Below are 21,986 nucleotides of genomic sequence, written 5' to 3'. Positions count from 1 at the left end.
CAGCAGATTTGCCCAGTGCAATGAATCTTTTGATTTCATGACTGCTGCTTCCATGGGTGTTGATTGTGGATCCAAGTAAAATGAAATCCTTGACAATTTCAATCTTTTCTGTGTTTATCATGATGTTGCTTATTGGTCCAGTTGTGAGGATTTTTGTTTTCTTTATGGTGAGGTGTAATCCATACTGAAGGATATGGTCTTTGATCTTCACCAGTAAGTGCTTTAAGTCCTCTTCACTTTCAGCAAGCAAGGTTGTGTCATCTGCATATTGCAGGTTGTTAATGATTCTTCCTCCAATCCTGATGCCCCTTTCTTCGTCATATAGTCCAGCTTCTCAGATTATTTGCTCAGCAAGTATTCATTGGGGCTTTTAATTTAACATTTTGTAAAGCATAGATTCTCCTCAACATCTCATTACATTTCTATCAAACATAATGAGTTGCCTTTGTGTAAGCTACTCAAAACCAATAAAAACACAATCCTCTAATTTAGTCATTCACACTGGGATTGAGAACACATGCAAATTAATAAATTTTAATTAAATAATCTTTGACATTATGAGCATATGCAAAGTGAATAATCAAACAGTTGTCTAAGTGTTGGATTTTTTTTATTTCATTTTTTGTTGTTGAGAATATACACAGCAGAACATACACCAATTCAACAATTTCTACGTGTACAATTCAGTGACATTGATTACATTCTTCAAGTTGTACAACCATTCTCAACCTCCTTCTCCAAGTTGTTCCTCCCCCATTAACATAAACTCATTGCCCCCTAAAGTTCTCATCTAACCTTTTGAGTTGCTGTTGTCAATTTGATCCCACATAGATCTTAACAGAGCACAATCCTCAAGGCCAACATTCTTTAGTAGTTAAGCTAAACTATTGTTTGGTTTTAAGAAGACTTCAGGGGACATTTTTTGTTTAAGTTTTAAAGATTATCTTGGGGCAATAGTTTTGGGGGTTCATCTAGCCTCCATGGCTCCAGAAAGTCTGGATCGCATGAGAATTTGAAATTCTGTTCTGCATTTTTCCCTTTGATCAAGATTCTTCTATAGAATCTTTGACTAAAACATTCAGTAATGGTAGCCACTCTTAGGTCTTTCTTAAGCTCAGTGTTTCCTTCTATCATACCTGTGATTATTCCTTCAATCCATTTATTCTGGTCTGTTGATAAAAGTACTTGTTTTTCACATGTTGACTCTTCATTGACTATCCTTATCCTTCATGTCTCGAATCTTCCAGCCACCATAAGCCTTTCAGAAACCAGATGTCTACTTTTATATTGTATCTTTGTGTCTTAGGATGTTCACAGAGGACCAGAACACAGAGAAAAAGAATATAGATGAGCGGTTTTTCCATGAGATTTTCACGCTCTTCAGAAAAAATAAGGTGGAGATTGCAAGTGCAATAAAGAAGACGTTTCCTTTCCTTATGGGCCTCCGAGACCGTGGCTTCCTCTCTGAGCAGAAGTATGAAGTAAGTGAGGAGATGTCCTCATAACGGGAAACCAGTCCCACTATAGCATGCCAGACTTCAGGGGGCAATGACCTGGCTGAAGAGCCTCCTATGAGCGGAGACCTTCATCAACCTGTAAGTTAAAAGGGTACAGGAAAAGCAGGCATCACAAAAAACATTCCTTCTTCTAACTGAAGAAACTGTCTTCTGTAGTTAATGTCAGTGATGAGGGATACTGAAGGAGGTGTGGCAGGATTGGAATCAGGAATGCTTCACAAATATAAAGAACCTTCCAAAACCCATTGCTGTCAAGTCAATTCTGACTCATATTGACCCTGTAGGACAGAGTAGAACTGCCTCATAGGGTTTCCAGGGAGCAGCTGGTGGATTCAAACTGCCGACCTTTTGGTTAGCAGCCATAGCTCTTGACCATTGCCAGGGCTCCAGAGTATTCTTAGCTACATTTATAAACCCACTGCTGTCCAGTGATTCTGACTCATAGGTACATTTATGAAATATAATAATAGAAACTAAAATGAAAATAAATGAGTTAGGCAGCATTTCATTTCAAAGTGCACGTAATTCAAACACTTGGCTCTGAGATGATGGAAACTCACAGGGGAAGTTGAGCAGCTTAGTACAAATTTGAAAGCAGATGATTGCTATTCTCTCTCCAAATTATTTCCTGTTCTTCAGACATTTCTGGAGCCCTAGATGAGGGCAGTGGTAGAATACTCCCCTACCATGTGGGAGACTTGGGTTGGCTTCCTAGCCAATGCACTTCCAGTGTAGCCACCATCCGTCTGTAGAGGCTTGCGTGTTGCTATGATGCTAAACAGGTTTCAGTGGGACTTGCAGACTAAGACAGACTAGGAAGAAAGGCCTAGTGATCGACTTCCAAAATTAAGCCAATGAAAATTCTATGGATCACAGTCGTCTGAGGCTGTTGTGCATGGGGTCACCATGAATCAGGGGCTGACTCAACGGCAGCTAACAACAGCAGAATGCAGGTAAAGGTTAGCAGTGGGTCTTCCTGCGGATACCAAGGAGGAGCCTACTCTTTACCCTGTGAATTTTCTTTGTTCTGTAGCCAAGTTCACAGCAGGGGAGGTGGTCACCTGCCTTCCCAGAGTCCTTCAGGCCAGGTCAATCCTGGGGGTTATTGTCTAGTCAATAGAATGGTCTCTTATCACCTGTTAGGGTCACTCTTGTAGCATCCTGGCCAGGCTCTTCAAGGACCACATAACATTCAACTTTGAACCCGTTTTATTCATCAGAGTGACTCTCTTCCCTTGAGTGTGCATCAGCACCAGGAAGTCAGGTTTGTAAAGTAAGAGTCTATTTTATGGCGGAGGACATTTAAGAAGTCATCCAAATACATGCAAAATTCTAAAACTTCACAAGAGAACAAATGGTCTCTCTACCACCTAAGAGTCTTCTATCATATAAGAGTAAATTCATAACTACATTATTCTCCATTCAATATTTTTAAGCATTTTCTAGACACTTGTGGAAACCTGGTCCCAGTGGAAAGAGTGGCGTACGATGTCCTCACTGAACTGGAGAAGACGTTTAGCCTGCCACTTCTGGAAGCCTTGTTCAGCAGGGCGAACCTGAAGGCCTGTCCTGATTTAACTGAGGTTTACCAAAGCTTCCAAAATGGTAATTATACTTCTCAACTACTTTTGGGGATTCAAGTCTATTTCATTCACTAATGCATTCATTCGGTCTTCAATAATACCTGACAAATATTTACCTGAGTGACTGTTACATTCTAGGCACAGAGGGAATGCAGGCATGGGGGTGGCAGACATTAACCAACTCATCCCACATAGGTGTCCTCAGCCAGGACTTGCTTTTGCTGCTTTAAAACATGGTTTAAGTCTCTACTTTGGGGGGAAGGCATGAATTATGCCCTTCCATAGGCAAGGAGGAAGTCCTCTCTGATACTTGAAGCTGTGATAAAAGACTAAAAAGATTTTCTTTGTTTTAGAAAATTTATCATTCATTGCAGTCCCATGTCAATGTACTTCTCCCAACAGTGACGTCACAAGAGGCCAGCATATGTCCCTGCACTGAGGAGGGGGACAGAATGGGGAAGTTACAGAGTGTGAAGGGACTGGTGTGCCTGCTGAATCATGTGGCTGAACCACACAGTGTGGGAGGGAGTGTCTGGAAGCTGATTGTGCAGAGAGAAGTTGGAGAGGGTTCCAGAAGCTCTGATACCCTGTTCTAAGGAATTTGAAGTTTATTTTCTGGGAAATAAACAAGCAATAAAGGGTTTTTAAGGAGGAAAAGGGTAAAAGAAATCAGTATGAAGCATAGGGTGTATTGATTTGTGAAAACCATACCTTGATTAAAATAAGATTTATCTTATTTCCATACTACGATATAGCCAAGTTAGAGAAAGCAATAAAGGAAATCCAACACCTAGCCTACCAATTTAAAATCAATACTATATTTGTAACCAGGAGGTCCCAGGCCAGAGGTACAGAGGAGATCGCAGTTACCTTTACTATCCAGATCTCAGGGGCTCTGATGATCTGCGTGGGTGCAGAGATCCAGCTCCCCAGGTCCCACCGCTCACGTCACGCGGGCAAGTTTTGGGGCATTCTGAGTGTACCCAATGTCCGCACCTAAGGCTGGCGTCCCGGTGGAGTGAGCTAGCCAGCACCCTGGCTCAGTGCAGCAGGCCCATCTGCTGCTCGGAGGGGGGCGCTGCTGTCCGTGGAGCTGCGGGAAGCCGTGGAACTGGGAGCTGTGGTCGGCCTTCTCCTGCGCCGGCACCTTCGCCCCTTGCGGAGAAGCCCCGCTCACCTCACTGAAACGCCTGCCCACGGGGACTACCTTATTTTCTCTAGATCTCTGTCGAAAAGTAGAATTTGATCAAGAAGTCGAGTGAGAAAGAAGCCCTGGTGGCGTAATGGTTAAAGTGCAGGGCTGCGAATCAAAAGCTTGACGGTTGGAACCCGCCAGACTTGAGGGAGAAGCTGTTCAGAAACAGGGAGTGCAAGCTCAAACCTGAACAAGTACGGAGTTTTTGAAGGCACTTAGGGGGTTTCCTGGTTAACTCCACTGTGTAAAACCGAAAGGTTGGTGGTTTGAGCCCACCCACAGGTACCCGAGGAGAAAGGCCCACCCATAGGGATTGCAGTTCTCCGCTGACACACGTGGGGTCTCCATGATTGCCATCTACTCCACGACAAACAACAACGGGATCCAATAGGCATGGAGGAAAAGAGCCGGAAGGGAAAAGCTAGAGATTGGGAGCACCATGATGTTCTCCAAGTGGGCCCAACTTTATCTCAATGAATATGGAATCTAGATACCACAAGGTTAGGGTCTGGGGAGAGAGATCGTTTCAACTGTCATTCTCAGGGATGGTACAGGAATAATGAAGTACTGTGTGTAGGAAAGAAAACAAGAAGTGAGTTAAAGAATAAATAAGGAGATAAAGGGGCAAAGAGGTAAAGAACATCACAGAGGAAGAAAAATAAATGCAAAGAGATGGGGGAAGTCATGGGGAGAAGGACTCATAGTCAAAGACAACCACAAATAGCCTCGTGGTGCAGATGCAGCAATGAGTGGAGGTGGGGCTGGAGGAAGAAAAAGGAGAAGTAGAGAGAGGAGAATGTAGTCTGACAATGTACTTACATGGTTGGTGCAAACATTCTTTCTCCCAGGGAGCAGTTCTCCTGAACTCTGAACAGCAGAGCTCAGCATAACCACCTCTAGGTGGGTGTCCAGGTCACTGCTGATGATCAGTCATGTCCCTGGTTCTCTTTTTAGTGTCCTGTGGACTTGTAGTTCTACAAGAAGATGAAGTAAGAGAATCAGAAGAAATGCCCAGGCTACTACCTTATGATGGAGAAGGTAATTAGGATTTAAATTACCTTTTATCTAATTGGAGTCCCTGGGTGATGTAAATGGTTGAGCTACTAACCAAATGGTTGGTCGTTTGGATGCACCCAGAGGTTCCTTAGAGGAAAGGCCTGGCGATCTACTTCTGAAAAATCAGCCATTGAAAACCCTATGGAGCACAATTCTACTTTGACGTACTTGGAGTCACCATGAGTTGGAATCAACTGGATGACAACTATAGTTTTTATTATTATTATTATATAATTAAATATTTGTTTAATTAGATATTGTGACCACTCCTGGAAGGGCCACAGACTTCTGGGGGGAAAAGACCAGAGACTGATACAGGGTGACTTTTATTTCTGAAACCTGTGGGGCTGGGGCTGGTCTCCTGCACTTCACTTGTTACCACCTCCCAGAGTCACTAGTAGCACTGTGCAGTATTCACTTCCTCTTTATGCCTTTCAGGAAGCATCTTCACTTGTTTTTTAGACCCCTCCTCCTACATCCCCCTCCAGGAAAGTCCTAGTTCCTCTCCACTCTTAATCTGTTGGTGATCTGATCATTTTCCCTGACTCAATTAAACTAAAAATTCTCTTTTTCCCTTTTTTTTTTTTTTTTTGGTCGTTGAATTTGTTCTTAATCTTCACCCTTAAAAACTGTTGAGGGCTTTCCTTTTTATGTAGGTTAATTTCTCCATAATGTAACCTTTCTCCTGAGGAAATACTTCTGTTTCTTCCCTATTCCCAGTTGTGTGTGAACTTTACAAAACACATTCCACGTATATTATTTATTTTGAAATTGGCTTTCACTGTTCTCTGAACATTTTGAAGGAGAACTAGCCACTATTTACAACTTTCAACTATCAATCCTTTTTTAAAATCTTGAGAAGTTCATCTCTATGTGGAATAGCTATAGGATTCACGGGCCATGTGAGACCCACTGAACCCCGGGGTGCCTTGAGGGCTGGAAGGTCCCTACTGAAGCACAGGAAATCAAGGATGCACCTGAATGCTTAATTATGAGATGCGGTCCCTGCACTGCCTGAGATCTCTCTTTCCTTCCTCTTTACAATGAGTCATGATATTCAAATAGATGATGGAGAAGAGACCCAGGAGATGGCCAGCACCCAATCCATCCATGAACAAGGTAATTATGACTTCATCAAAAACTTGTTTTCTCATCTACTAAAAGGAAAGGAGATCATAATTCAGGGAACTGAACTCCTGAGTGGAGATTGTGACGGCGGGGAAGGGATGCAGAAGGAGACACGGAAGGCAGAACATTGGTGTTTTGTATGGGTCCCAATTAGCTAACTAGACTTGGAATCCAAGAGTACCAGGCAGATATGACAACCAAGAAGATGGAACATGAATACAAGGAAGAAAACTTCAGTGTGACCATGAGCCAGAATTAAGGGGATGAATTGATTGAAGTAATTGTGAATTAGGAATTCAGTGGATCTGGGAAGGGGTAAGGGTTATGTGAAAAGAGGAGACCTTTGAGGTGTCAGAAGAAGGAACTATTATAAACGTTACTTATAATGAGAGAAAAGAAAGAGAGTGAGTAGTAATTATGTGTAGAGGATGATGAGGTAGGAATAGTGCAGTGTAGAAAAGAAAAGAAAGGAAGTAAGAAACAGGAGGAATTAATATAGGATAGTAATAACTATGTACTTTTGTAACCAACAAACACTACAAAGTTTTGTAACTTTGTAACCATTAGCTTTTCAACCATCTCTTATTAATGTTATTACTAACAATTAATTATTAAATTATAACACTTAAGACAACAAAGAAAAGACCAACAAAAAAGAAAAGACCAAAATGGATGTCAGAAGAGACTCTGAAACTTGCTCTTGAATATACAGTAGCTAAGGCAATTAGAAGAAATGATCACATAAAAGAATTGAAGATTTCAAAGTACAGCTCAAGAAGACAAAGTAAAGTATTATAATGTCATGTGCAAAGACCTGGAGTTAGAAAACCAAAAGGGAAGAACACGCTCGGCATTTTTCAAGCTGAAAGGACTGAAGAAAAAATTCAAGCCTTGAGTTGCAAAACTGAAGGAGTCTATGGGCAAAATTCCCACATGTCTGCCAGTTTTTTGTCCTGTGGTAGCTTGTGTGTTGCTGCGATGCTGGAAGCTATGCCACTGGTATTTCGAATACCAGCAGGGTCACCCATGGTGGACAGGTTTCAGCTAGCTTCCAGACTAGGAGAGACTAGGAAGAAGGACCTGGCAGTCTACTTCTGAAAAGAATTAGCCAGTGAAAACCTTACTAACAACAGTGGAACATTGTCTGATATAGTGCCAGAAGATGAGCCCCTCAGGTTGGAAGGCACTCAAAAGACAACTGGGGAAGAGCTGCTTCCTCAAAGTAGAGTCAACCTTAATGACTTGGATGGAGTCAAGCTTTCGGGACCTTCATTTGCCGATGTGGCATGACTCAAAATGAGAAGAAACAGCTGCAAACGTCCATTAATAATTCGAAAGTGTAATGTATGAAGTATGAATCTAGGAAAATTGGAAATCATCAAAAATGAAAGAGAATGCGTGAACATCGATATCCTAGGCATTAGTGAGCTGAATGGACTGGTATTGGCCAATTTGAATCAGATAATCATGTGGTCTACTATGCCGAGAATGGCAACTTGAAGAGGAATGACATTGCATTCATGTCAAAAAGAACATTTCAAGACCTATCCTGAAGTACAAGGCTGTCAGTGATAGGATAATATCCATACACCTACAAGGAAGACGAGTTAATACAACTATTATTCACATTTATGCACCAACCACTAAGGCCAAAGATGAAGGAATTGAAGATTTTTACCACCTTCTGCAGTCTGAAATTGATCAAACCTGCAATCAGGATGCATTGATAATTACTGGTGATTGGAATGGGAAAGTTGAAAACAAAGAAGAAGGATCTGTAGTTGGAAAATACGACCTTGGTGATGCAAACAACTCTGGAGATCACATGATAGAATTTTGCAAGACCAATGACTTCTTCATTGCAAATACCTCTTTTGAACAACATAAACGGTGACTACACATGTGGACCTTGCCAGATGGAATACGCTGAAATCAAGTCGACTACATCTGTGGAAAGAGATGATGGAAAAGCTCTATATCATCTGTCAGAACAAGGCCAGGGGCCGACTGCAGGACCGCCATCAATTGCTCATATGCAAGTTCAGGCTGAAGATGAAGAAAATTAGAAAGAATGCACGAGAGCCAAAGTACGACCTTGAGTGTATCACACCAGAATTTAGACACCATCTCAAGAATAGACTTGATGTGTTGAACACTAATGACCAAAGACCGGACAAGTTGTGGAATGACATCAGGGACATCATACATGAAGAAAGCAAGAGGTCATTAAAATGACAGGAAAGAAAGAAAATATCAAAGTGGATGTCAGAAGAGACTCTGAAACTTGCTCTTGAACATAGAGTAGCTAAAGCGAAAGGAAGAATTCATGAAGTAAAAGACCTGAATACAAGATTTCAAAGGGCAGCTCAAGAAGACAAAGTAAAGTATTATAATGAAATGTGTAAAGACCTGGAGTTAGAAAACCAAAAGGGAAGAATATGCTCGGCATTTCTCAAGGTGAAAGAACTGAAGAAAAAATTCAAGCCTCAAGTTGCAATATTGAAGGATTCTACAGGGAAAATATTAAATGATGCAGAAAGCATCAAAAGCAGATGGAAGGAATACACAGAATTACTGTATCAAAAACAATGGGTCAATGTTCAACCGTTTCCGGAGGTAGCATATGATCAGGAACTGATGGTACTGAAAGAAGAGTTCCAAGTTGCACTGAAGGCACTGGCGAAAAACAAAGCTCCAGGAATTGATAGAATACCAATTGAGATTTTTCAACAAATGGATGCAGTACTGGAAGTGCTCGCTCGTCTATGCCAAGAAATTTGGAAGACAGCTACCTGGCCAACCGACTGGAAGTGATCCATATTTATGCCTATTCCAAAGAAAGATGATATAGCCTAATGCAAAAATTATTGAACAATATCATTAATATCACATGCAAGTAAAATATTGCTGAAGATTATTCAAAAATGGTTGCAGCAGTTCATCGACAGGAAACTGCCAGAAATTCAAGCAGGATTCAGAAGAGAACTTGGAAAAAGAGATATCATTGCTGATGTCAGATGGCTCTTGGCTGAAAGCAGAGAATACCAGAAAGGTTTTTATCTGTGTTTTATTGATTATACAAAGGCTTTCGACTGTGTGGATCATAACAAATTATGGATAACATTTCAAAGAATGGGAATTCCAGAATACTTAATTGTGTTCATGAGGAACCTGTACATGGATCAAGAGGCAGCTGTTCGAACAGAACAAGGAGATACCGCGTGGTTTAAAATCAGGAAAGGTGTGGGTCAGGGTTATATCCTTTCACCATACTTATTCAGTTTGTAGGCTGAGCAAATAATCCAATTAGCTGGACTATATGAAGAACGGGGCAACAGGATTGAAGGAAAACTCATTAACAACCTGCCATATGCAGATTGTTGCTTGCTGAAAGTGAAGAGGACTTGAAGCACTTACTGATGAAGATCAAAGACCACAACCTTCAGTATGGATTACACCTCAACATAAAGAAAACAAAGATTTTCACAACTGGACCAAAAAGCCACATCATGATAAATGGAGCAAATATTCAAATTTGTAAGGGATTTCATTTTACTTGGATCCACATTCACTTGGATCCGCATTTACTTGGATCCCACGGAAGCAGCAGTCAAGAAATCAAACGACGTACTGCATTGGAAAAATCTGCAAAAGACCTGTTTAAAATATTAAAAAGCAAAGATTTCACTTTGAGAACTAAGGTGTGCCTGAGCAAGCCATGGTCTCTTCAGTTGCCTTATATGCATGGGAAAGTTGGACAATGAATACAGAAGATCAAAGAAGAATTGGTGTACTTGAATTATAGTGTTGGCGAAGAATATTGAATATACCACGGCCTGCCAGAAGAACAAACAAATCTGTCTTGGAAAAATACAGTCAGAATGCCCCTTACAAGTGACTTTGTCTCACATACTATGGACATGTTATCAGGAGGGACCAGTCCCTGGAGAAGGACATCATGCTTGGCCAAGTAGAGGGTCATGGAAAAAGAAGACCCTGAAGGAGATGAATTGACACAGTGGCTACAACAATAGCCTCAAACATAGCAACGATTGTGAGGATGGTGCTGGACCAGGCAGTGTTTCGTTCTGTTGTACATAGTGTTGCTATGAGTCAGCACTGACTCAAAGGCACCTGACAACAATAACAATTATGGTTTTTTGCTGTGTTACTATAACTCAGATCTCCCTTTACATTCAGCATCTCACTTAAGCCTCGTAACAACCCTGTGATAAGAGTTTTGTTATCCCCTTTTCTTCAGGAGAGAACACTGAGGTATGGGGATAGTTAGTGGTTTGTGCAAGATCACAAGACCAGGAATTGGCCAAGCTAGGACTCAAGCCCTCTCATCCACACCAGTTAACAGCAGGGATTCCAAAGCATCCCTGCCTGGGTTCAAAGACTGGCTCTACCGCTCGCTTAGAATAAATCTTGGCACAAAGTAATTGCTATGTAATTCTTTACTATTATTGTTATAATGTGTGTCTGACTCCAAAGACTAGACTAGCAGTATTTAATCACTGCTTCAAATTTTGAGACTTTTCTCCTCAGATACACACTGTAAAGAAAATCGTTTTCAACACTAAAGTAGCAGTGGCAGAAACAACGTTTAAGCCCAAAGAAGAAGAGTCTCCATCTCTAAACTACAACCCATTTCATTTATTTGTTAAACGATCTGGTGTTGATTTTTCTTTAGAAATGACCAATGTAAGAAAAACCACACTAATACAACCAGCCTTGTGGAATGTCATGAATATATATCCTTGAATGGGATTTATAGCTAACATATTATATATTTAAAACATTTATTATGCCTTTAAATAAAATTTGGATCTATTTTAATAACTCAAGCTTATACTAATTTTCTCCTTCTTTACAATCACCTAAATGATTTGAAGACAAAGTGACAACCTGGACACTGGAGTCATTCAATCTGGAGTTCAAGACTTGGCTCCTCCAGTCATCAGTTGGAGAACGTGGTATATTATTTCGTCACCCTGAACTATAGCTTCTGTGCCTAGTAAAATGGGGGAAATAATAGTATCCACCTTATAAAGTATTGTGAGGATAAAATAATCAAATTAATCCATGTAAGAGACTTACTACAGTACTTGGCACATAGTAAGTGTCTGACAAAGGTTAGAATTACTATTTAACCATTAACTTTTTAAATTTTGTTTTTACTGTGTGTTATTTTTTATCAAGATGTAATTCACAGATAGTGAAATTCACAGATTTTAAGCAGACAGTTCAATAAGTTTTGACACATCCATGCCACTTTTTGATGAACAAAAACTTCATGCCCTTTTTGTTATCTATAGTTTGAAATTGTTTGTTTTCAAAATATAGAATGATATTACAATCTACAATCTGTCTATGAAAAATCTCCACCCTTTCTCCCTCCAACATACAGACTCTAAAATCTCTCCTCCTCGCTCACAGTCCAGTTCAAACTCTGGAAGGGACCTGGTGCAGTCATTTTGCTCATGCTTCCCCTGCATCCTGGAGAGGCTGTGGACAAATCAGTTTTAGTTTTAGATCTCCAGGGAAGGCATTTCTACAACCTCCCTCAATCACCTGTTTCAGAGCTCAGCAACTCTTAACACTAGGAAGCCCTGTCCCTGACTTTTAAACGAGTATAACAACTAATATTGACATACTACTTTTGCAAGGGTCACTGACTAAGATATGGTAGGAGAGATGAGTAAACTTGGCAACGTGAGCGCATGTGCATACATGCTGAGAACGGTGAGAGGTGCCATCAGGTGAGGTGCTGTGGGAATAAGCTGCTCCAGCCGTTAGTCCCATGTGCTAAGCTAGGTCTACAGTGGCCAGATCTTTGGATTTGGGGGAGGCAGGGAGGGAGAGGCAGAAATCTGCATTTTATGTGGAATATGAGTTTTTACATCAACTTATAAAAAATAAAGCACTCTGGGCCAAAAAAAGAAAGGTATAAAGTATGTAGAAAAGGTATTTAGAGATCCATCTACTACTAAGGGCAGTGGGAATAGAATGGGATGAATGCAAGGATTAGTACTAGTTATTAGTAAAAATGAAAAGAATGTCACCCTGAGGGGACGTTGTTGTTAGGTGCTGTCCAGTCGGTTCTGACTCATAGTCACCCTGTGTCCCTGTGTACAACAGAATGAAACACTGCCCGGTCCTGCGCCATCCTCACAATCGTTGTTATGCTTGAGCTCATTGTGGCAGCCACTGTGTCAATCCATCTCCTGAGGGTCTTCCTCTTTTTCGCTAACCCTTTACTTTACCAAGCACGATGTCCTTCTCCAGGGACTGGTTCCTCCTGATAATATGTCCAAAGTACGTGAGACAAAGTCTCCCCATCCTCACTTCTAAGAAGCATTCTGGCTGTACTTCTTTCAAGACAGATTTGTTCGTTCTTCTGGCAGTCCATGGTATATTCGATATTCTTTGCCAACATCATAATTTCAAAGGTATCGATTCTTCTTCAGTCTTCCTTATTCATTCATTGTCCAGCTTTCGCATGCATATGAGGCGATTGAAAACACCATGGATTGGATCAGGCGTACCTTATCCTTAAAGTGACATATTTGCATTTTAACACTTTTAAGAGCTCTTTTGCAGCAGATTTGCCCAGTGTAATGCATCCTTTGATTTCTTGACTGCTGCTTCCACGGGTGTTGATTGTGGATCCAAGTAAAATGAAATCCTTGACAACTTCAATCGTTTCTCCATTTATCATGATGTTGCTTATTAGTCCAGTTGTGAGGATTTTTGTTTTCTTTATATAGAGGTGTAATCCATACTGAAGGCTGTGGTCTTTGATCTTCATCAGTATATGCTTCAAGTCCTCTTCACTTTAAACAAGCAAGGTTGTGTCACGTGCATATCGCAGGTTGTTAATGAGTCTTCCTCCAATCCTGATGCAGAGTTCCTCTTCATATAGTCCAGCTTCTCGGATTATTTGCTCAGCATATGGATTGAATAAGTATGGTGAAAGGATTCAACCCTAACACACACCTTTCTTAATTTTAAACCATGCAGTATCCCCTTGTTGTGTTCAAATGACTGCCTCTTGATCAATGCATAGGTTCCTCATGAGCACAAGTAAGTGCTGGAATTCCCATTCTTTGCAATATTATCCATAATTTGTTATGATTCACACAGTCAAATGCCCTTGCATAGTCAGTAAAACACAGGTAAATATCTTTCTGGTATTCTGTGCTTTCAGCCAAGATCCCTCTGACATCAGCAATGATACCCCTGGTTCCAAGTTCTCTTCTGAATCTGCCTTGAATTTCTGGCAGTTACCTGTTGATGACCTGCTGTAACTGTTTTTGAATGATCTTCAGCAATATTTTACTTGCATGTGATATTAATTATATTGTTTGATAATTTCTGCATTCCGCTGGATCACCTTTTTTTTGCATTGGGCACAGATGTGGCTCTCTTCCAGTCGGTTAGCCAGGTAGCTGTCTTCCAAATTTCTTGGCATAGACAAGTGAGCGCTTCCATTGTTGCCTCTGTTTGTTGAAACATCTCAGTTGGTATTCTGTCAATTCCTGGAGCCTTGTTTTTCACCAGTATCTTCAGTGCAGCTTGGATATCTTCCTTCACTACTGTCAGTTCTTGATCATATGCTATCTCCTGAAATAGTTGAACATTGCCCAATTCTTTTTGGTACAGTGACTCTGTGTACTCCTTCCATCTGCTTTTGATGCTTTCTGCATTGTTTAATATTTTCCCCATAGAATTCTTCAATATTACCACTTGAGACTTGAATTTTTTCTTTAGTTCTTTCAGCTTGAAAATGCTAAGCGTGTTCTTCCCTCTTGGTTTTCTATCTCCAGGTCTTTGCACATTTCGTTATAATACTTTCCTTTGTCTTCTCAAGCCGCCTTTTGAAATCTTCTGTTTGGCTCTTTTACTTCATCATTTCTTCCTTTTGCTTTAGCTACTCTATGTTCAAGAGCAAGTTTCAGAGCCTTTTCTGACATCCATTTTGATCTTTTCTTTCTTTCCTGTCTCTTTAATAACTTCTTACTTTCTTCAGGTATGATGTTCTTGATGTCATTCAACAACTCGTCTGGTCTTCAATCACTAGTGTTCAATACATCAAATCTATTCTCGAGATTGTCTCTAAATTCAGGTGGGATATACTCAAGGTCATACTTTGGCTCTCGTGAACTTGTTCTAATTTTCTTCAACTTCGTCTTGAACTTGCACATGAGCAATTGATGGCCTGTTCCACAGTTGGCTCCTGGCCTTGTTCTGTCAGATGATATTGAGCTTTTCCATCATCTCTTTCCATGGATGTAGTTGATTTGATTCCTGTGTATTCCATCTAGCAAGGTCCACATGTGTAGTTGCTGTTTATGTTGTTGAAAAAAGGTATTTGCAATGAAGAGGCGCTGATCTTGCAAAATTCTATCATGTGATCTCCGGCATCATTTCTATCACCAAGGCCATATTTTCCAACTACCAATCCTACTTTATTTCTGACTTTCGCATTCCAATCGCCAGTAATTATCGATGCATCGTGATTGCAAGTTTGATCAATTTCAGACTGCAGAAGGTGGTATAAACCTTCAATTTCTTCATCTTTGGCCTTAATGGTTGGATCATAAATTTGAATAATAGTCGTATTAACTGGTCTTCCTTGTAGGCGTGTGGACATTATCCTATCACTGATAGCTTTGTACTTCAGGATAGAGCTTGAAATGTTCTTTTTGACAATGAATGCAATGCTATTCCTCTTCAATTTGTCATTCCTGGCATAGCAGACCATATGACTGTCTGATTCAAAATGGCCAATACCAGTCCATTTCAGCTCACTAATGCCTAGAATATTGAGGTTTATTTGTTCCATTTCATTTTTGACGACTTCCAATTTTCCTACATTCATACTTCCTACTTTTCGTGTTCTGATTATTAATGGATATTTGCAGCTGTTTCTTTTCATTTTGAGTGTTGCCACATCAGCAAATGAAGGTCCCAAAAGCTTGACTGTACCTACGTTATTAAGGTCAACTCTTCTTTGAGGAGGCAACTCTTCCCCTGTTGTCTTTTGAGTGCCTTCCAACCTGAGGGGCTCATCTTCTGGCACTATATCAGACAATGTTCTGCTGCTATTCATAAGGTTTTCAGTGGCCAAGTTTTTTAGAAGTAGACTGCCAGGTCCTTCTTCCTAGTCTGTCTTAGTCTGGAAGCTCCACTGAAACCTGCCCACCAAAGGTGACCCTGCCAATATTTGAAATACTGGTGGCAAAGCTTTCAGTATCACAGCAACAAGCAAGCTACCACAGTATGACAAACTGACAGACACGTGGTAGATTTAGGTAGTAGAAATATACTAGTGTGAGAAAGGGTTCTTCTTCCTGCATTTTTTTTCACGCCTCTTGATACTATTCCTTGAATTTAAATAATGATTTCTATCTTTTTATCTTCTATGGAAATCAAAAAGCTTAGCATACCTCCGTTGGTTCATAATTTTATCATTTTGTCATAGAATTGACAAAGCCTCCCAAAGAAACAGAATCTTACCATCTAATTGACAGACTTAGGATCAATTAAAATTTTAATGAATTCTGATCAGTACTATCCATCATTTGTCCTCCCATGTCTGGCTTATTTCACTCAGCATTATGTTTTCAAGGTTTATGCAGGTTCTAGCATGTATCAGAACTTCATCTCTCTTTATGGCTGAAGAATATTCCATTGTGTATATAGACTGTTTATAATTCCAAGCCCTTAAATAATGGTGTAAGTAATCATTGATCAACTGGGATGAGTGTACAACAGGTTCTGGTAGTTACTTTTTACTATTTTCAGAGAACAATTAGTTTTTTCATAAATGGACAAAAACTTATTTATTCTCAGGGCTACAAACAGGAAAATGAAAAGTAGAGAAAAAGAAAAGGAGTTGAAAAAGATGGAAAAGCCTGGCTCTGTTGGATTTCAGATGTGGTTATTGGAGCAGGTCTACTTTTTCCAGAGAGCAGTTCACTTTAGCTCCGCATGAGAGCCCTGAGGACTCTTCCCTGGTCACTGTCCTGGGGTCCATGGACAGTCATTTTCTTGTTTCTCTACTGTATCCTATGAACTAAATGAATAAAGAAGGAGACTCACAAGAGCTTACTCCTACCCTACTACCCCATGATGGACAAGGTAATGATAACTTCAAAAATAATAAAAACAGAAAGAAACAGGCCTTTGATAAAGAGAAAAAGAGAAGAGGGGGGAAAAAAAGGCAGAGAGACTTAAAGAAAGAGTTGGATATAGGGAGGAGCAATGAAAGATTTCAGAGGATGTTGCAAGAAAAAGGGGACTAATAAGGGTACAGAAAAGAGGATCACTGGTGGGACAAATGAGAAGTTTTCATAGATTGCTATGTTGGCCTGGGAGCAGAGCTCCTGGCACCTGGAGTTGAAAGTATTCCTATGTCATGTGTTTCTCAGGAAGGGTTCCAGGTCCCCAGGACGCAAGGACTGAAAGTAGTCAAGCATCTGATATGATGGGTAAAGGATGCTCAAGGGTCTTGGGGTGGGGATGGCTCAGTGGGTTCCATAGACCCAGGGTAGGGCTGTGGAAGGTGGTGCAGTCCATCCTAGAATCCTGTTCTCTGCATTTGCTTGATCTAACCCTTTTGGGAACTGCAGGGATGCAAGTGATTATTATAAAGTCGAGTTTAACAGAATGGGCCCTGTGATGATGTAGTAGAAACACACTCCTAAAAATGGCAGTATCTTGTTTACTGCATTAGCACAATAATAATAATAAAACCTTGGATTTATACGGTGATTTCTACCCCTGTCACACAAAAATCCATGAACCTAAGAAAGCCAAGTGTACTTCTACCGGTAGGTAACAGTGTTACTTTGTCACAACTGGAGAAATGCCTCAAATAACAACAGCTCCTGCTACTTAATTGTCAGGATGAAAGACTTTAGATCAACTATTCTTAATCTAATGCATATTTTTGATGGATGTCCTCCAGTATGTCATTTGTTTATCTTACTTAATATTAAAAAAATCTTAAGATCTAGACAAGATAACTGTTCTTCTCCCTGAGGAAAATGCAGTGCATAAGTATTTAAGAGTCTTTTTTCAAAGTTCCATTGGGAAATAAAGGTAGACCCAGAGTCTATCCTAAGACTCTTAGATCTTAATTCAGTAGGTTTTTGGTTCCTTTAGAATGAAGAGAGAAATGATAATCCAAACATCTTTATAAACTCAAGCCTTCTGCAATATGAATTGTCTTAAGATTTGTAGCGTTTATAAATTACAATTCCTTCACCATCACCTGTTATTTTCTAGATACTGTAGATACTGGAAACAATTCTACTTTGAGAAAACAGAAGAGAAAAAGAAGTAAGTATGAATAAAAATTTACTTGATCTTGATGTTACAAATAACTTTTTAAAAAATATTTAAAAAAATTTGTTGTGGTAAAATATATATAACAAAAAGTTGCCATTTTAACCATTTTTAAGTGCACAATTCTGTGACGCTAATTATATTCCCAGTGTTGATCAACCATCACCACTATCCATTTCCAAATGTTATTTATCCCCCTAAACAGGCATTCAATGCCCCTTAAGAAATAACTCCCCATTTCCCCTTCCTACCAACCCCTTCTAACCAACAATAAACTTTTGTCTCCATGCATTTGCCTCTTCTGGATAATTTTATAAGTAGATGTTATGGATTGAATTATGTCTTCCAAAAGTATGTGTTGTAAATCCTAACCCCTACACCTGTGGATATTATCCCTTTGGGGAATAGGGTTTTCTTTGTTATGTTAATGAGTATTATATCAGTGTAGGGCCTGTCTTAAACCAAACTTTGATGTATAAAAAGAGCAGATTAGGCACAGAGAGGGTAGCATAGACAGAGGGAAAGTTATACACCACATGAAAGATCGCCAAGGAATGGAGGAACAGAAGCTGAAAAGAGACAAGGACCCTCCCCAAGAGCTGACAGAGAGACAGCCTTCCTCTATAGCCAGTGCCCTGGATCCAGACTTCTAGCCTCCTAAACTGTGAGAAAATAAATTTCTGTTCATTAAAACCACCCACATGTGGTATTTGTTATAGTAGCACTAAGAAACTAGGACAATAGCATCATACATTATTTGTCCTGTCGAGAATGACTAATTTCACTCAGTATAATGTTTTCAAGATTCATCCATGTCATAGCATGATTAGAAATTCATTTCTCTTTATGGTTAAATAATATTTCATTGTATGTAGGGACCATATTTTGTTTATCAGTTCATCTATTGATGTTCACTTGGGTTGTTTCCACCTTTTAGCTCTTGTGAATAATGCTGCAGTGAACATTGGTGTACCTGCTTGAGTCTTTGTTTTCAAGTTTTTTGGGTATATACCTAGGAGTGGAATTGCTGGGTCATATGGTAATTCTGTGTTTAACTTTTTGAGGAACTGCCAAACTATTTTCCACAGCCTGCACCATTTTATATTTCCCACAAGCAATGCACGGGGGTCCGATTTCTCCACATCCATGCCAACACTTGCTATTTTGTTGTTTTCTGACAATAGACATCCTAGTGGAAGTGAGTGATATCTCATTATGGGTTTTTGATTTGTATTTCCTTAATGGTTAATGACATTGATCATCTTTTCAGGTGCTTCTTTCAAGTCTTTTTCCCATTTTTTAATTGGTTTGTTTGTATTTTTGTTGTTGAACTGTAGGAGTTCTTTATATACTCTGGATATTAATCCCTTATCAGATATATGGCTCCCAAATATGTTCTCCCTTTCTGTGCATTGTATCTTCACTTTCTTGATAAAAACCTTTGGTGTACAAAAGTTTTTATTTTTGATGAAGTCCAATTTAACTATCTTTCTTTTGTTGCCCATGCTTTGGTGTCTTATCTGAGAATCCATTGCCAAAAACAAGGTCTTGAAGCTTTATGTCTATCTTTTCTTCTAAGAATTTTATGGTTCTAGATATTATATTTAGGTCACGGATCCATCTGGAGTGAATTTTTGTATGTGGTGTGAGGTATAGGTTCAACTTCCTTCTCTTGAACATGGAGATCCAGTTGTTCTAGCAACACTTGTTAAAGAGACTATTCTTTCCCCACTAGATGGACTTGACATGCTTATTGAAAATCAGTTGGCACAAATGGGTTTTTTAATGTCAAAGTTTCATTATTATTATTTACTATACTGTGGTAAGAGAATAGTGGCCATCTATTAATTTTCTAGGACTGCCATAATAAATCACTACAAACTGAGTAGATTAAAACAACAGAAATTTATGGCCTCATGGTTATAGAGACCAGAAGTCCAAAATCAAGGCGTTGGCAGGGATGGTTCTTCTGGAAGCTCTGAGGGAGAATCTGTTCCATGCCTCTCCCTTCACCCTTGGCATTACTTGGCTTATAGACACATCACTCCAATCTTTGTCCTTGTTTTCATGTGGCATTCTCCTGTGTGTGTGTCTCTGTTCAAATCCCTTTCTCTTATAAAGACACCAGTCATTGGATTTACAGCCCATCCTAAATGCGGAATAATTTCATCTTGAGATCCTTAATTAATTACATTTGCATAGATCTTATTTCCAAAGAAGGTTACATTCTGAGGTTCTGGATGGACATGAATTTTTAAAGAACACTATTAACCCACTGGGGCCCTGGTGGTGCACTGGTTAAGAGCTTGGCTGCTAACCTAAAGGTCAGCAGTTTGAATCCACCAGCCACTCCTTGGAAACCCTATGAAGCAGTTCTACTCTATCCTATAGGGTCACTATGAGTCGGAATCGACTCGATGGCAACAGGTTTGGTTTTAGTTTTTATTAACCTACTACATCCCCCTAAAAATGACCAAATCCTAATCCCTGAAACCTATAATCTGTTACCTTACATGACAAAATGGACTTTGCAGGTGTGATTAAGGTAAGGACCTTGAGATGGGGAAATTATCCTGGAATATCTGGGTGGGCCCAATCTAAGCACATGGGCCTTAAAAATGGAAAACCTAGGTCTCTTACAGAGCAGGAGAAAAATGTAGAACAAAATTCATATTCACAGAAAAAGACCAGACATACTGGCCTGACAGAGACTAGAGGAATCCCCGAGACTACCGTCTCCAGACACCCTGATAACTCAGAACTGAAGCCACTCTTCAAGTCCACCTTTCAGCCAAAGATTAGACAGGTCTATAAAACAAACAGTAATACATGAGGAACGTGCATCTTAGTTCAGTCAAGTATACAAGACCAAAAAGGCAACACCTACCCAAAAGCAAAGACAAAAAGGCAGAAAGGGACAGGAAGACTGGATAAATGGACATGGGGAACCTGGGTGAAAAGGGGGAGAGCACTAACACATTGCAGGGATTGCAACCAACATCACAAAACAATTTGTATATAAATTTTTAAATGAGAAACTAATTTGCGCTGTAAACTTTCACATAAAGCACAATAAAATTTAAAGACAAAAACTGAAAACCTTTCCCAATTGTGAAGAGAGGGAGATGTGACTATGGAAGGATGGCCAGAGAGATACAATGTTCAGGCTTTGAAGACAAAGGAAGGGCGCCATGATCCAGGGAATTTGGGTGGCTTCTAGAAGCTGGAAATGATGATCTGCTTCTATAAAGATTACAATCTAGAAAACCCTTGTGCCAGCTCTACTCTGTCACATGGGGTCACCATGAATTGGAATGGACTCAGTGGCACCCGACAACAGTAGAAAACAGATTCTCCCCCAGAGTGTCAAGGAAGAAATGAAAACCTGCTGACCCCTTAGTTTTAGCCAAGTGAGACCTGTGTTAGACTTCTAATTCATAAAGCTGTAAGATAATATATTGTGTTGTTTTAAGCCACCAAGTTTGTGATAATTTGTCATGGCAGCACTAGAAAACGAATACAGACTTTGGTACTTGGAAATGGGGTGCTGCTGTAATAATACCTAAAAATGTGTATGTGGCTTTGGAATTGAGCAGAGGCTGGAAGAATTTCAAGGAGAATAATAGAAAAAGCCTAGGTTTTCTTGAACAGACTGTTAGTAGAAATATGTAAGCTACAGACACTGCTAGTGAGGAATCAGAAGGATGTAAGAATGGTTGAGAAAATATATATTGTCTTAAGAGAATACCTAAATCATTGTAAATAGACTGATACCAAATTGTATCTATTCATTCTCCTGATAGACACCTCAATTGTTTCCAGTTTTGAACTATTATGAAAAAGAAGCTATGAACATTCTTGTATGAGTCTTTTTGTGGACCTATGCTTTCATATCTAGGTATAAATACCTCGGAATGAAATTGCTAGAATACAGGATATATGTATGTTTAGTTTTATAAGGAATTTACAGACCTTTTCTCAAAGGGATTGGGCCATTTTACACTCCCATCAAAAATGTAGAATTCTGGTTGCTCCATATATTTGCCAAAATTTGGTGGTGTCAAGCTGTTTGTTGATTTTGTTTTAATTATTTTTAACCCTTCCAGTGGTTGCATTGTTGTTGTTGTTGTATGCTGTCGAGTTGATTCC

At 39.7% G+C, this 21,986-nt stretch overlaps 1 protein-coding gene across 6 annotated transcripts in view; it reads left to right on the top strand.

The window, feature by feature from the left end:
- The window catches only part of LOC101360546 (nuclear body protein SP140-like protein), a 73,061-nt gene that overhangs the window by 17,843 nt on the left and 33,232 nt on the right, over positions 1 to 21,986 (top strand). For 3 of the 6 annotated variants that reach the window (XM_023724471.1, XM_023724473.1, XM_023724470.1), the window contains exons 2-7: positions 1,307 to 1,481; positions 2,954 to 3,122; positions 5,250 to 5,333; positions 6,417 to 6,470; positions 11,378 to 11,458; positions 17,778 to 17,831. In XM_023724471.1, the coding sequence (XP_023580239.1) occupies positions 1,307 to 1,481; positions 2,954 to 3,122; positions 5,250 to 5,333; positions 6,417 to 6,470; positions 11,378 to 11,458; positions 17,778 to 17,831 (617 nt within the window). Of the gene's footprint in view, positions 1 to 1,306; positions 1,596 to 2,953; positions 3,123 to 5,249; positions 5,334 to 6,416; positions 6,471 to 11,377; positions 11,459 to 17,777; positions 17,832 to 21,986 lie in introns of those variants that run through there. The other 3 variants (XM_023724476.1, XM_023724474.1, XM_023724475.1) reach the window with 3 other exon arrangements.

The sequence above is a fragment of the Trichechus manatus genome, unplaced genomic scaffold (assembly GCF_000243295.1).
Source record: "Trichechus manatus latirostris isolate Lorelei unplaced genomic scaffold, TriManLat1.0 scaffold00249, whole genome shotgun sequence".
Classification (NCBI taxonomy): domain Eukaryota; kingdom Metazoa; phylum Chordata; class Mammalia; order Sirenia; family Trichechidae; genus Trichechus; species Trichechus manatus.
This window is presented reverse-complemented; position numbering and strand designations above follow the sequence as displayed.